A 16,800-nucleotide genomic window follows, 5' to 3' on the forward strand; every position below is an offset into this window, starting at 1 on the left:
CAATACAATTCAAGAAAAACACTTTTACCGGTAATTTGTTTATTTTCTATTCATCTGTAAATATCTGAAATTGTCCATCACATCAAGAAGTAGCTACTAATCGAGGCTAGAAATGGCATCAGTGAGTAATGCCTAGAAAAACGGTCTTTGCTGATAGGCCTGTAAAAGATCTCAGTAGTGGCCTCAAACAAAAATCAACAAAATAGCATAAGAAGATTTAGGCTCTACATGTTGATAATACTTTTGTCTAAATAACAGTAAACAGAATCATATTCCAAATATAAAACTCGATTTTATAAATACTTCACCAAAAACATATTTCCCATAGATTTGACTCATGGGTGGTGTTGCCACCTACAATGCCATGCCATCCTGAGCGACAAAGTTGAAGATGGACTTCTAAAGAATATTTGCAAAGAGAGAGGCAAAATGGCACAGAAAGATCAAAATAATACTGAGAAATGTATAATTTACTCTGATAAGGACCATAGTCAATGTATACACCTTTTTTTAATATTTCACAAATGAACAGACATTTTAATCTTTCAGCTGATGAAACACTGAAAATATGCTTTTCTAACAAAATTTGTGGTAAAACATGTATTTAAAAAATTGCTATAGGACCATAAGAAAACCAACCTATGGACTGAACTGTGCATCTGTCTTAGAGCTTTGTTTTCATTTGTGAAAAATTAGATCTACATTTACTAAGGCCTACCCCAGAGCCTGAAGACTGAAAAGACCCTGCAACCTCCAGTTACTGTTGAGGCTGAATTACACTTCACTATATGTTTAAAATCTGAACAGATTTTAAAACACTAGGCATCATACACTTGCAGATGTTGTAATTGTTACAGAGGAAAACTGGCCATTCTACACTAAATGACAAGATCACACTACCAGGCTTGCATGTCTTCCAAAGCACAACAAAATCAGGCAGGAACATGTTTGATATCTTCCGACTGGATGGAATTAGTCTGAAGCTGAAAAAATTGAGTCTGTGCCCACCACAAAGCGATTTCTGAAAAATCTGCAGCCTGGCTTTGACTTTTGGCAGCTGGTGTCGACTCCTCCAGACTGAAAATCGGTGCAACAATCATGTGCAAAAGTCATGTAGTGAGGTGTAGATGACTAATTTTTACAACAATGCTTTTTTCAGTCTGCACTTTCAATCAGAAAGCACAATAAATAGTCAAGAGAAATGACCATTAACACCTTTGCAACTCCCTCTCTTGATCAATCACACATTGCATTCAGTCACAACACTGTTGTACAGTACTGATACCAGACCTGATGTGCAGACCCCACCCACACTTTCCCACCCACCCCCTCAACATCAGCCTCACAATTGCCCCCTTTGTGTCCTCAACGACACAACAGGGGTCTTTTGTTTCAGTTGAGTCCAGCATATCAATGGCTTAGTTATAAGGCTGCAATGTCCAACTGCTGTCAGTGTGTGTGAGACATGTGATGACATCGGCCCTTTTATTGTAAATTAATTGAAAACCTTTCACTTAAATATAAAAAATACAGATAGAAATAAAATAAATGTAAACCAAAGATGGCATTAGTTTGACATCATATCCTTAAATTAAAGCAGATTTATATTCCCAAAGTCACTGAGGAAAAAAGTAAGGTTAGGAATGTAAGTTCCTCTGCAGATGAAACACTGTTTTATTCTATCACAAAATAGAAAATAATTAGATACACAGCAAACTCGGCTAAATCTAGAGAACACCCAGATGAGATTAAAAGTCAAAGGGACAGACAGAAATGAATTGACTACTGAAAGTTCAGTATTTTTTAAGGGAGGGGCCCGTAGTGCTGTCACACACCAGCAGGGGGCAGTCCATCATGTTCACCCATCATTCATATTGTCCTACATATAAGAGAGGGAACACTAAATGGCAAACACTCTTTTGATTTCCCTAAAATCTTAGTAAATCAAACAATTCTAAAACTTTAAGAGTACCATTGCAGGGTTTTTAAATCCCTGTAGGCTCTACAATAAAACATGACTTTGATTTCCCCTTTCAGAGGGGCCATGAGGTCTGGTGTTCATCCAGCCCAGCAGGGGGCGCTGTAGCAGCAGGATCAGAGGTTGGAGTGTATGTTCAAATTAGTGTAATACTGTGTGTGTGTGTGTGTGTGTGTATGCTAGATCACACGCGGGTGTGTCTGCAGCTGTGTGAGGTTCCAGCTGCCGCCTCTGGGGCAGATGAGGGCTCATCGTCGCTGGATTCGTGTGTGTGTGAGTGTGTGTTCTCCTTCCGAAGGCCCATGCAGATATGGCTCTGGAGCGCAGCGGGCGTAAGCCACTCTTTAGGCAGACAACTCTGCAGAAATGGAATACAGGAGCTAAAATATGCCAATCGATTCACCCAGCGTGGGATTTCTTTACCGCACAGCAACTAGAGAGAGAGAGAGAGAGAGAGAGAGAGAGAGAGAGAGAGAGAGAGAGAGAAAACAATTATGTGAGAATGTTGAAAAATCACTATGTCATCATCAGTCAGTAAGTTGTATATGGCCTAGTCCGATCATTTATAAGAGATAGTCAGACAAATGCATAAGGGGAGTAAACTGACCTCAGACAGCGAGGAAGAAAAATGGTTGCAGTTTTTGTGCATCAGGTGGTAGGCGTTCCCCTTGAACTCCTTTCCCAGCTCCTCCATTATTTTATCAATATCCTCCTCTGCAAAGTCTGTCGTACCCAGAGCTATAGCCTCTCTGAAGAGGAAACAGGACTTGTGACATGGTTTTTATGGCTCATATGTTTGTGTATGTGATTGTGTAAATCACTCACTTGAATTTGAAAGTCTCCCCCAGTTCTGAGGCATTTCCAGGGCTGATTTCAAAAATGCCACTGAAGGGATATGGATGGCCGCCATATGCAAACTCTAAGGAAACAAAACAACAAATAATAAATATAGGTTGTGAAAAAAATGTAATTGCTAAATTAGAATTTTACAAGAATGGTATAGTTAAACAATGGGGAGAACAATGTACTTTGTTAAGTAAATGAATCTAAATCATTTGCCATTATATTCTTTTGGAAGGTTAGCGGGATTTGGGGTAGCTGTAAAATAATTATTTGGTTTTATTTTTTTCGTTGCTTTGGCACCACTTTTAGTTTTTCTCCCCTAACAATGTTTTTATTTTTTTCTTCATTTTTATTTTAGCACATCGGCTTCGACTTCGGCTTGTTGTGAATAAAGTACTTTTCAGTCTCCCCGTTCATGATAATTTCTGCTCATTCCAAACTACCAGCAGTGATGTACAGGTGCTGGTCATATAATTAGAATGTCATCAAAAAGTTGATTTATTTCACTAATTCCGTTCAAAAAGTTAAACTTGTATATAACATACATTCATTACAAACAGACTGATATATTTCAAACTTTTAATTTTGATGATTATAACTAACAACTAAGGAAAATCTCAAATTTAGTATCTCAGAAAAAATTGAATATGACTTAAGACCAATACAAAGAAGGGAAAGGATTTTTAGAAATCTTGGCCATCGAAAAGTATGAGCATGTGCAGCACTCAATACTTAGTTTGGGCTCCTTTTGCCTGAATTAGAGAAATTGCAGAAATGAGGCGTTGCATGGAGTCGATCAGTCTGTGGCACTGCTCAGGTGTTATGAGAGCCCAGGTTGCTCTGATAGTGGCCTTCAGCTCTTCTGCATTGTTAGGTCTGGCACGTCGCATCTTCCTCTTCACAATACACCATAGATTTTCTATGGGGTTTAGGTCAGGCGAGTTTGCTGGCCAATTAAGAACAGGGTAATTGGCACTGTGTGCGCAGGTGCCAAGTCCTGTTGGTAAATTAAATCTGCATCTCCATAAAGTTGGTCAGCAACAGGAAGCATGAAGTGCTCTAAAACGTCCTGGTATACAGCTGTGTTGGCCTTGGACCTCAGAAAACACAATGGACCAACACCAGCGGATGACATGGCACCCCAAACCAACACTGACTGTGGAAACTTTACACTGGACCTCAAGCAACATGGATTTTTTGGCTCTACTCTCTTCATCCAGACTCTGGGATCCAAAGGAAATTCAAAATTATCTTTCATCAGAGAACATAACTTTGGACCACTCAACAGTCCTTTTTATCTTTAGCCCAGGTGTGATGCCTCTGACGCTGTCTGTTGTTCAAGAGTGGCTTGACACAAGGAATGCGACAGCTGAAACCCATGTCTTGCATACGTCTGTAAGTAGTGGTTCTTTAAGCACTGACTCCAGCTGCAGTCCACTCTTTGTGAATCTCCCCCACATTTTTGAATGGGTTTTGTTTCACAATCCTCTCCAGAGTGCTGTTATCTCTATTGATTGTACACTTTTCTTTACCATATCTTTTCCTTCCCTTTGCGTCTCTATTAATGTGCTTGGACACAGAGCTCTGTGAACAGCCAACCTCATATGCAATTAACTTTTGTGTCTTGCCGTCTTTTTGGAAGGTGTCAATGGTCGTCTTTTGGACAACTGTCAAATCAATAGTCTTCCCCATGATTGTGTAGCCTACAGAACTAGAGTGAGAGACCATTTTTGAGTTAATTAGCTGATTAGAGTGTGGCACCAGGTTTCTTCAATATTGAACCTTTTCACAATATTCTAATTTTCTGAGATACTGAATTTGGGATTTTCCTTAGCTGTCAGTTATAATCATCAAAATTAAAATAAATAAACATTTGAAATATATCAGTCTGTGTGTAATGAACAAATATAATATACAAGTTTCACTTGAATGTAATTAAAATCAAGTAAATAAATCAACTTTTTGATGATATGACCAGCTGATGATATGACCAGCACCTGTAATGTCTAAATGTTGCATTCCATCTCCTAGGCCTTTAAAGATCGTAACTTTTACATTTACTCTTATTTGTATGCCAAATGTGACAAACAAAAAAATTGTGGCTCATCGCATTTATTTGAATGATTCAGACTATACTTTCAATTCAAAACAACAAAATCTGACAAAAAGTGGAGTGGTTTGCTGGATATTCATTTTGTTGTATAAAATTTCTATTACAAATATTAAATGTTTAGCTTCTTACATTCTACTTACATCGCATTCTTTCACCATTAAAAATGTGAAAATTAAAAGTGTCTGTCACCATTCTGTTTAGTATTTGTTCATGGACTTTCAGTTTGTTTTCATTTGTCACATGTTTCTTTCTTGCCACTTGTCTGTCCCCATAGTTACCGATATCATTAGTTTATGTATCAGCTTTTCAGGCAACATCCACACTAAGCCACACTAACCCCATCCAGTATTTTTCCCTCGTCTCAAAAAATATCTGCATACACACAAAACCACTGAAACCGGCTCAAAGGGATGTAGGATACATGCCAGATCAGTATGTGGTGCTGTAATACTGCCACAGAAATACACTATGATTGGAGAAGAGTTGTGGCAAGAAGGGGTACAGCAACGGTTTAGTGCTGCGTTCCAGTTCATTTTTATTATGCCCTTCACTCCTGAACTTCCCTTTGTCTTGTTCACTCAGATGTACGTCATTGGTTACATTGCATGAGTGCCCACTACTGAACTGGAACGCCCTAAGCCCTTGATCACTTGGAATCCACTATTGAATGTATTTATTGTAATGTTTTGTTCTTTACGAAATTGTTTAATGCAACATTCTATATGTATATATGTGTATTTGGGTTGTTTTAAATGTTTTTAAAAATATTTAAAATATCAGAGGTGTGTGTGGTGCAGTAAATTAAATGAGATATGCGGTGACGTCTCAATCGCGTTGCATTGTGGTATATGAAGCTGCCTGAAGGGTACATACGAAGTAGACTCGCTCCTTGGTCAAAATTAAGGGAGCCAGGGTTTGTCCATATAAACGTCCCTTGTCCACTTCATGAAGTGGAACGCACTTCAAAATGGCGGTGGGGATTCCCCCGAGGGGAAGTGCTTAAGGAAGTTCGCAAGTGCGTGTCTATAATAGTGGAGTGGAACGCAGCATAGAAGTGAGGTAAAATCTCATGATAAAATAACTATAAATAAATGTGCTACTTAACAAACTGTGTTTTATTAATGCCTACACCTACCCTAATCCTAACCCTACCCCTAGAATAATGCAAATACAGTAAATAAATGATGCAATATTGATGCCCAGTAGCTGTATCCCTTCTAGTTTTTATTTGGCAGGACATGGTGTGATGACATCACCGTTTCACAAAATATACGGATTGGCTGTACACATGAAAAAGAGTGTCGGTTTCAGATTTATCCACTCTGGGACCCGGTTAAAAAAATACAGATTTCAGGCTCCTAGAACACCGGATCCGTCTGGACAAAATGCTGATACGATACAATTTTTTTTACATATACATGTATACCTATAGAGGGTCCTATATACCTATAGAAGTCTTTGTCCGGTCACCGTTATGTTTAGATGTGTTGTGCTATGCCTGTCTGCCTCCCTTGAGATTGTTTTTGTGTTTATACTATGGTTTGAACTTAATTCATCTGTATTCATCTTCCTGCCTGCACACACTTTACAGTGTCTCGGTGGAATTAATATGCGGTATCTGTGAAAAGTACCTTCATTGTTTTCAATTTGATTAACCATCTCAATCATTTTGATATTGTTGAGCACAGTTAAACTGCAGAGGCAACCAGTCTAAACGTAATTTTTTTCTCATCTAACAACAAATCAAGAAGCATCAAGCATATAAAATATTGATGGGAACAAATTTGGCCATTTATTGTCCCCTCAATGTTTATGGTGGTTATTTGCCTATTAAATATTGACAACAAATTAAAATGGATCATTCTTGGTTTTTTATATGGAAAATTGCAGTATTTATTGTAAATAATCTATTGCTGCACATCATCAGTTTCTGGTTTAAATTATTTTTTTCATTTGAGTTGTCTATTGCAACTGCAATCATCTTTTCTTCCCTATTATGACTATGTCTGTGTATTATTAACGGAGGTGGACAGTAGTGAAGTATTTTTACTTTCTACTCGAGTACAAATTTCAAGTATATGTACTTTATCACAGTTTTTCTTTGGAAAACTTTTACTTCACTACATTCCAAAGCATGATTTGAGCGTTTAAATGCGAATGCCAAGGCTCTGCCGATTGCATCAGTGACTGTTGAATGAACAAAAACATGTACAAAAACAAGAAAGAATACTGATGTACGTATCTCACTTTATGTAAATTTGGTCACTTCAATAACTAGCCACTTAAACTCTGTGGACCCTGTACAGAATGACATCGTCATGTATATACTTTCAATTTTAAATATCTGTGGAGGAGCTATGACCTCATATGTGGCACCATTTGAAAGCTTAGAGCCTTTACTTTCTGGAGACATCCCTTCAGACCCATTTGAGTAAATCTTCCATATAATAAATACATTTTTTCCATTATTTTCTGGAATTTAGTGGAAACAGCCCAAACTGTCTGCAGGGTCCTAGAGCACACAGGGAATTTATAAAAATAAAATAAAAAGCGCCTACTTTCTAGGGGGGTTATTACAGCTTAGACAGCATATTACATGTTTATCACTTTTAGCAGTGTTTTATATAATTTCAAAGGGTTTCCTGTAAAATAACACCAACATTTTGAACTTAGCATATCCATATGTGTGTATGGGAAGCTTTTCAACTTTGGGTAGGCCAAATCCAGGCGGAAATCCCAAAAAATGGTCCCGGAGTTTAAGCGGTTACTATTTAAATATAAAAAAACTCTGAAATGATGAATGATATTTAGTTGTTCATTCAGTTTTGAATTATTTTCACCCTAATTTGGTCATAGTATTTTTTTCATTTGTCCCTTTAAATCACAGCACTGAGCACTTACTGCAGGAGTGAGATAAATGAGCTGAATAAATTGAATGAGCTCTCATGATGAGAGCTGAGGTAATCGCGGCATACATTCACAACGCGAGTTCAGTCTGACGCGTTTCAGTTCATGCCTTTGCAAGATTAACTTTCATTGAAATTAATTTGACAAGTTAAAAGACTTACATTGCTCACCATAGCTCCGTAACATAAATATTGTCAATTTGCATCATAGGAGGAATTTTTCCAGAAATAAAATGCATAAATCTCTTGTCTCAGGGGGATAAAACGGGGGAAAGCACAATCATTTGAATATACTCCAGGGTTTCTAAAGCCATATGCTAATCGCTGAAGTAACCCTTTAAAGCTGCAGTCTCTCAAAAACCAACCAAAAACTATTTTTGAGCAAATACATAGCCAGCCAGTGTTCAAAATTATCTCCTTATACCTTAGCTTGTAATAATGCATTATAATTTGAGTGGTACTGGTAGCTTTACGTGGGAAATTTGAGCGTCCGCCGTTCGTCTTTGCTTTATTACGTCACGTCTATATACATAAAGGAGTCCGGGGCAGTACTCTATCGCTATCGTGTGTTGTTGCTGCAGGTGGTGGGTTGTTTATGGCCTCTACTTACAGCAGTGGAATGTAATTAAACTTGTCATTTTGATGGCAGCTTGTAATCCCAGAAAGTTCAAAACGACAATCATCGTTGGCAACTGGTGCGTTGACAGGCAACCCACACATACACCTCAAAACATTTGATTCTTCCTGCTGAGGAGCCATGCCGAGGCAACCACATAAAGAACATTACTCCGCAAATAACTGCCATTTCAGGGTTCAAACTGAGATGCCGACAAAAAGGTTAAACTTACAGTCTGCAGCTTTAATAATGGAAACAAATTATCTACCAAAAAACTATTAATTTAGTCCCAATCAAGTCTACTAATTGTAGTCCCTGAAACAGCCTTTTCCACTCTGTGTAACATAAGTTCTTTACAAATGAAACTACCGTAAGTTCCAGCAGAGGTATAGAGTTTGGTGGGGGGGAAAATGATAATTAATTGAATAAGCTTAATAGGTCACTCTACCTCTGCCGTAGATCTCTATTCCTGAGTGGAAAACTCCAATACCCAGAGTGGACGTGTATTCATTTATCCAGTACTAAAAGGACAAGAGGGAGAACAAGATCATCATATAATCATTTTTTAATTAACTGTGAATGTACTTGTTTCTCTATCTATCTATCTTCTGCATCCTGTTAGCTATATACAATGCATTCAAATCAATGACACAATAAGCTTTAAGGTGAGGGGGGAGGGTAAATATAGGGAGAAAACATGTATGTGAGGCCAAAAAATACACCAGCTGCCCTTCATGAATAATAGAACATGCAGAACATGATTTACTCAGAAAAGAGACGTGTCTATCCCACCCCCTTTGTGTGTGATTGTGTTTTATGATATTTTATGTATATTCCAAATATGTAACTTATTATACATAATTTGAATGCTATGCCATTCAATTTGGATATAGTATTTAGATTAAGTCTTATTTAAATAACTAGTCAATTTTTACCCATTAGTTACTTTCTTGACGTTAAAATGTTTTTCTTGAGGTTTTAATACATAATGCATACAATATACAGAATTTTACAGTCATGTTGTTGTTTATGTTGAACACAAGAAGTGCTATTTTCTAAATAAAAATTATTGAATTACCACAGTCACTGATCTCTGTCTAGTACGTGTTTGAGATGGGTGACAGCGCCTCCTCGAGCAAGGGAGGAGAAACACACGCGCTCTCATCTCGGCCATCAACACGGTTGTCAAAGTAGATTCGCTTTCAAAATGAAACCTCTATGTTAGCGGGCCAGATTCTTCATCTCTACACTGTGACCACCCAGATCCTGATCCCTAAAGTCTTTATATTGTTATTTTATAACATGCAAAATTAGAGCCCAAAAGAAGCGAGGTTTTAAGATAAACAGTGTAAATGATGAAATAATGAAAGGGTTAATTTTCTTACCATGTCATACACATTAAGAATAACGGGTTCATTTGCCATCCTGAGAGAGAAGCGCGCGGTCCCTTAAAATAACGGGTGTTTATTGCTCTCGTGATGCCCCGCGGACCCAGGTTTCGGCTCCAAAGAAGATTAAAACACAGAAAAGTCGCTACACCAACATTCAAAACACCAAAACACTATATAAATGATCCACTCTTATCATGTTATCCATCAGAGAGTCATTCTGTAAGATGTTTAGCTGAGCTCGCGGGCCTAGTCGCGGTACTAACTGAGAAACAGCGGCTGCAGAGGTAGGCACGGACGAGGAAAGGCAACAGGGCATCAGTTTCCCCAAATGGTGAATCTAGCGAGAGAAAACAGGCACTTGTGGCCTCCGAGTGCGCAGCGCGCGGACAGTCTCCGGTAAGCGCGAGGAGAAGAGAGCACAGGCACCGTAAGACCGATTTCACCGGTTTTCAATGGTAGACACTAACCAAAAAAGTCCTGAAAGGGCGAAGATGATAGGTGATGATAAAACGACTGCTGTCACCCAAATCAGGAGTTTGAATTCCCGTTAAGATGACCAATATTCCACATAGAATGTTGCTGTAAAGAAGCGCGCGCTCGCGCGTGTTCCGAGTGCACGGGTTTTGCCGCTTGTCTGAGCGCTGGGGTCGCAGATGTGATGTCGAAGGGATCTTGGTGCAGTCCCGACCCCAACAGCCATCAGCGCCGCAGTCCCGGGGTTTGTCCTCATGGAGGCCGCGCTCAGCAGCACGGACGCGGGGTAAAAACTCCTAAACACGGTTCACTGTATTGATGATGACATCACTCTAGCCGGGTCGCGAGCGTGAGGAATCTAGTGTGCACTGGAATCAGCGGAGGGTGCGCTTATTACATCATCACCATCATCATCACGATCAGTACGCAGCGCGTTCATCATCCCCCTTCATCCGCGCAGTGTTATATCGGGGCGGGGGCGATGCGTTATTGATCTCCAAATTATTCTGAGTGCTGAACTTTGTGTTTACTTGAGCGTGTCATACAGCTTATGACTGCAATATAGCCAAAATGCAAACTGCTAGCCTAGAAATCTAGATGCACCCTAGCAGCAGCAAATCTAATTTGCCGCGAGTGTCGTCTAGCAACTCTCAATTCACTTCTGAGCTGTAAACGCCAAACTCTTGTCGGGCCAATCATATCGCGTATAGAGTCGGTGGGCGGGGCTTAATATAATAACGGCGGAGTTGCGCATGCTTCTTTCGAATCAGCTTTGACCGTGACTCTGGAACACTTGGAGTTTGCACTAAAGTTATTCTTAAGAAGGGAAGATGTGTTATGAGTTTTGCTGACCGGGAAAGTTTATTCTGTCAACTCTGCTTCACCTTCTGGTTGGTTGTAGCGATATCCAATTGCGTGCACGCCGTTTATCCTCCCACCCCTCCCAGCCCTGTCAATGGTGAGTTTCCAGACCAAACATCTTGATGTGGGTCTGGCTTGTCAGGCTAGCAAACTGCAACTGTAACATAAGATATATATATATATATATATATATATATATATATATATATATATATATATATATATATATATATATATATATATATATATATATATATATATATATATATATATATAACAAAAATATAATTTAAAAAAGCAATAGGTAGCCTAAAAGGTAAAAAAAAAAAAAAAGGAATTATTAGCTACTTGTAAAAGTCTGCATGGCCAAAAAATAAATGTATCAAGACAACATTTTACAGTAAAATACTGTAAAAAAAAAAAAAAAAAAATGTTGGTAGTAAAAAAGTAAGAACCTTAAAGACACATTCTTGCAAGCCAACACATTTATTTAGAGCTAATGTTATTTATTTAGTTAGTTAGTTAGTTAGCAGAAATGCACACTGGAGTGATTCATTTTTTGGTGTTGCTTCATTGTTTTTATTTTTTATTTTATGCATTATTTACAGGATTATTACAATTTATTTGCAATTTAAGTGAGCTTTCATGCTGTGTGTAACCCATAACATGATGCTGCCAGTCGTCATTGGTTTACTATTTACTTAATGGTGTTGCAGCAAAAGATTGTACAGGCTACTATGTGCTTTTTAGTCCGTCACATTTCTCACAAAATGTTGGCAAGTCTTGTCTAGTAAGAGTACAGTAAGCGTGTAAAGGAATGTGTTTGACATGTTTTAGCAATGCAGCTTTCAAATAATTAAACAGCATTACATAACAGAGAGGGTCTATCGGTATCATTTAGAAGGTGTGGATTTTTCAATATTCTAAATTAAAAGTAAATGTAAATAAGCCATGCCATGCACCACCCTTAGCTGAAATGTAATAAGACTCCAGAGGAAGTGCTGCATTATCATTCTCTCTTTTCTCTCTCTCCTACTTTAAGTGCATTTAACCGCAGCTGCCTTTGAGTGTATTGATTTCTGATGAGGAGGACTAATACACACACCAACACAAACACACAAACATGCACATACCAGTACTCATTTGTCAAATTCATCTGCTTCTTTTCCCAGACAGCAGACCGAGAGACAGCAGTCTATCCATTTAGACAACAGCAGTCCATGAATTCGCACAGACAGCATGTTATTCACGGGCATTCATCTCAATGGGACCTAGATGCAGAACGGTTCTCTGCATTTCATCCATCCCTTACACAAGCAATTGAGACAACTTATTTTCACATGCATTATCAAAATATTTAAATATTTTGAATCTGCAGTCAAGAGTCATGACACTTTGAGAAGGGATTCAAATATTTTGACTGCAGTATATTTACTAGTACACACACACACACACACACACACACACAAACATACACACGTACAAATACTGAATGCCGTACAAACTGTACATTCTATCCCCCTACACTGCCCCTGCCCCTAAACCTACCCATCAGGAAACATTCTGCATTTTTACTTTTTTTAAAAACTCATCCTGTATGATTTATAAGCTTCTTTATTTTATTTTTACTTTATTTTATACATGCAGCTGGCTAGTCCCCACAATGTAGGTGATCTCAGGTTTTACTATGGGGACATTTGGTCCCCACAGTGTATATAAACAAATCAATGTTAAGCGTTCTCTTAATTTTTTCCAGAGCTGATATCATATATATATTGAAGCAGCAGTGGATTCCAGAATCCAGCCTTTCAATATTTTATTGATTTTCTTAAGACACCACATGTTACAGTTTTTTTGTCAGAGTCTAGATGTCCTATAAAGAGCACAGGAAAATGTTATAGGGTTTCTTACATGTTATATGTTTTAGGAAACATTCTAGTTAGCTCCAACCTTGGAGAGACTGTGTATCTGTGCAATATTCTGTGTTACAGATGTTAGGGGTAACAGCTTATGACCCAGGACCAGTAGTGAAGAAATCAAGACAAAGTGTCAGGATTGCAATTTATTAAAAGTAAAATTTACTTAAGAATAGTTTGCAGTTTCAAAAGCAGAAGCCAGCTTCAAGTCTCACAAGGAGTTTGTAGGCCGCGCTTCCTCTCTCACCGTCTCGTTGCCCCTTATCCACGTCAATACTGTAATGTGGATGGTTCTGACTGGCTCAGAGATAATGCACAGTCATGTTAAATTTCCACTCATGTCAGTTAATCTGATGCACGTCACTTGTTGACGCTTTCACCCCCGGAATTAGGCCCATAGTGACCTTCCAGATCTGAAGCAGGCGCCAGCTTGCCCAGAACAACAAATCCAGCCATCTCTTAAGGTGCCCATTGTACACCATTCGTAACACTGATCTGTAACAGAATATTGCGCACATACACAGATACACAGCCTCTCCAAGGTTGGAGCTGATTAAGCTCCAATTCTAACCAGTTCTAACCAAAACATACTGATAACATGTGCTTTCTTTCAGTGAGAGGGACACACAGTAGTACAGGCAATATTCATCTTGAGTCTTTAGTGTTTCAGTAAAAGGAAATATAAAAGGAATAAAATATAATAAATTAAATGAAAGAAAAATCCATATTTCATCTCTGGTAGCTGGGCTAAGTGAGCAAATGCTGTTACTGCACTCCTGATATGTTGGGGGTGTGTGATACCTCAAACACATGACCTTGTTGCAAGTGTTTAGTGACAAATCACACATCCCTAGGCCAGACCCTCAGTCACTCCTCAGAGACCAAATACACACTTTAGAAAACAAGAAACATAAAGCAAAATCATAACTGGAAAGAATCACTATAATAATATAGGAAGGTAAATATATTGATTAAAGTTTTGATTATGAAGTTAATTAGGATATATGTACGATATACAGGTATACTGAAGCGGCAGTGGATTTCAGAATCGCCCTTTCACAGATCAGTGTTGAGGTGGTGTACAATTGACATCCTAAGAGATGGGTGGACTTCTTATTCTGGTCAAGGTGGTGCCTGCTCAAGACCTGGAAGGTCACTACGGGCCTAATTCTGCGGTGAAAGCTTTAACAATGGATACGTCTGGACACATGCATATGATTAACTGACAATGTGTGGAAATTTACCATGATTGTGCATTTTCTCGGAGCCAATCAGAATCATCCAACTTGCAGCAATGACGTGGATAGACCTTGAAAAAACATCTGGTACCATTTTTGGGATTTCTGGCTGGATTTGGCCTACCCAAATTGAAAAGCTTCCCATACACACAAACAGTGGTCTTTTGGTGTATTTTGGTAGCCTGGATGCCTCTCAGCCCCGCCCCCACAATTTTTTTTAGATCGGGCAGTTCGGTCTGGCCTTGCTCCATAGAGGAGTAATTATCCTCGAACAGAAACTGTTCGGACCAATGAAATCATCAGGGCGGGCTTTAGACGATGATGGACAGATGATCAACAGTAACGTAATCATGCACGTCATCAAAGGGGCTTGGATTATATTTGTTCAAATCTTAAATGGAGAGCTTGTTTGTATATGCATTCACCTTCACAATTTCTCTCAGAAATTATGATCATGTTGGGTAAGTACTCTGTGTATCATTAAATTATGTTATTTTTTTACAACACCGGCAAAGATTGTGTATTCCATGAGTGCGAATTTTAGCAGGCAACCTTGCCAAAATAACACACATTTTACCCCCCAAACGCCATTTTCCCCCCGGAGAACCCCCCGAGAACCCCCGAGAAGCTATTGTTTAGGGCTAGTAGTTGGCGGGTTTTGTTGTAAAAACTTGGCAACCCCGTCTGCACGCGCGCTGGAATAAATAAACTTTGTCGGTGTTGTAAAAACATAAAATAATTTAATGATACACAGAGTACTTACCCAACTTGATCATCGTTTCTGAGAGAAATTGTGAAGGTGAATGCATATACAAACAAGCTCTCCGTTCGAACAAATATAATCCAAGCCCCTTTGATGACGTGCATGATTACTTTACTGTTTATCATCTGTCCGTCATCGTCTAAAGCCCGCCCTGATGATTTCATTGGTCCGAACAGTTTCTGTTCAGAGATAATTACTCCTCTATGCATTGAGGCCAGACCGAACTGCCTGACCTAAAAATGTTGTGGGCGGGGCCAGGGCCGTACCCAGGAATTTCCAAGGGGGTAATCTAGCGCTCGGAAATCGTTCCACCCCTAGGGGCTGCCATTGCTAACCAAGCCATCACCTGCTGTTAGCATCCCATTGACTCCCATTCATTTTTGAGTCACTTTGACAGTGAATAACTTTACATCTGAGGCGTTTAAAGACTCCATTTGTCCATTGTTTATTTCTAAAGAAACACGACAATGCATAAAAGGCTCCATTACCTTGTATCTTACACTATCGCCCCGCAGAAGCTGTTTTTGTAAAAATAGGCTAACGATTGCATCATAACCAACGCGACTCTGTCGCACAGTTGAGAAATTACCGTATAGACCTGAGGAGAAGCTCGCAGGCAATCTTTTACTGTCTATGAAACAGTCGGGGGGACGTGGAGACATAAAGTCTGATAAAGTCAAGGGGGAAGAATGAGGAGAAGCCCATAGTGAGCCAAAAGCAACGGGAGAAAATATTTAAACAACGTGATTCAGCTTTCACTTTCCACATCTACTAGAAGACCTACAGCTGTCAGACAGGAGGCTCACGTCACATCTACGTCCTCAAGCTCAGTCTGAGCCTGCGCAGTTCGCTCAGCCATCAGGAAGTGAGTGCCCCTAGGAGGTTGACTTCATTATTTAGCCGTTGACGTCAATGGGGTCGCTGTGTCCATTTCTTTTACTGTCTATGGGAATTTCTAAATACCGAGGTCCAAATATGAATTTTGGAGGGTTTGAAAAAAAAAACATTTCCCTCCTTTAGGCTACATATGCATTTTCATACATAAGAAAATCAAAGAATCAGCTAACTGTAGCTTTAAAACCATGTCATTGTGTGCAGTATTAATTATTTTAAGAAGACAACAGATTTTATGAATGAGAATCTGGTAAAATGTTGCAAAAAAAATTAGACTCCAAATTAGAAAATCAGAAAATCTGTTTTGTTGTTAAATTGAGCCAAAGACGACATATGTGTGACTCCGTCTTTGAAAACCTAGCTAAAGTAAGTACATTTTTGTGATTTACATTATGTAAAGAACATTACTTGAACATATAGCCTTGATATATTTAATGTTGAATGAAGATCATGTCAAAGATAGAAATGTATGTGAAATATAACCAATGAGTGAAATCAAAATTTGATGCACCTAATCTCAATATTAGATTATGAGACTTTAGCCTAGATTTCACAGACAAGAATCACATTATGTGTAGCAATTAGGAATATATTGTAGGCTAATACTTTTTCTATTCTGAGCACAGTGGGCTACCTGCTCTTTCTGTCTCATCGCCATCATCTTCTCTCTTTCTTTTTTCCCCAGTCTCCTTCTCTTGCCCTGTATCTTTTCTCTTTTCAAAGCTGAGCTTTGTTTGAAGCAGTCTTTTCATTTTCGTCTGAATCGGTAAAAACAAAGTTGTAAATGTAAATTTACTGAAGGCTTCG

General features: G+C 38.8%; 1 protein-coding gene across 1 annotated transcript; it reads right to left on the reverse strand.

The window, feature by feature from the left end:
• Window positions 1-22: 22 nt before the first annotated feature.
• LOC137045613 (deubiquitinase DESI2) lies at window positions 23-10,451 on the reverse strand. The gene is made up of 5 exons (XM_067422352.1): window positions 9,842-10,451; window positions 8,905-8,977; window positions 2,804-2,897; window positions 2,586-2,727; window positions 23-2,411 (listed from the first exon to the last, which is right to left on the reverse strand). The coding sequence occupies exons 1-5, from the start codon at window positions 9,878-9,880 to the stop codon at window positions 2,163-2,165; spliced, it is 597 nt and encodes a 198-aa protein (XP_067278453.1). The 5' UTR covers window positions 9,881-10,451; the 3' UTR covers window positions 23-2,162.
• Window positions 10,452-16,800: the final 6,349 nt, after the last annotated feature.

This window comes from Pseudorasbora parva, chromosome 17, assembly GCF_024679245.1.
Source record: "Pseudorasbora parva isolate DD20220531a chromosome 17, ASM2467924v1, whole genome shotgun sequence".
NCBI lineage: Eukaryota > Metazoa > Chordata > Actinopteri > Cypriniformes > Gobionidae > Pseudorasbora > Pseudorasbora parva.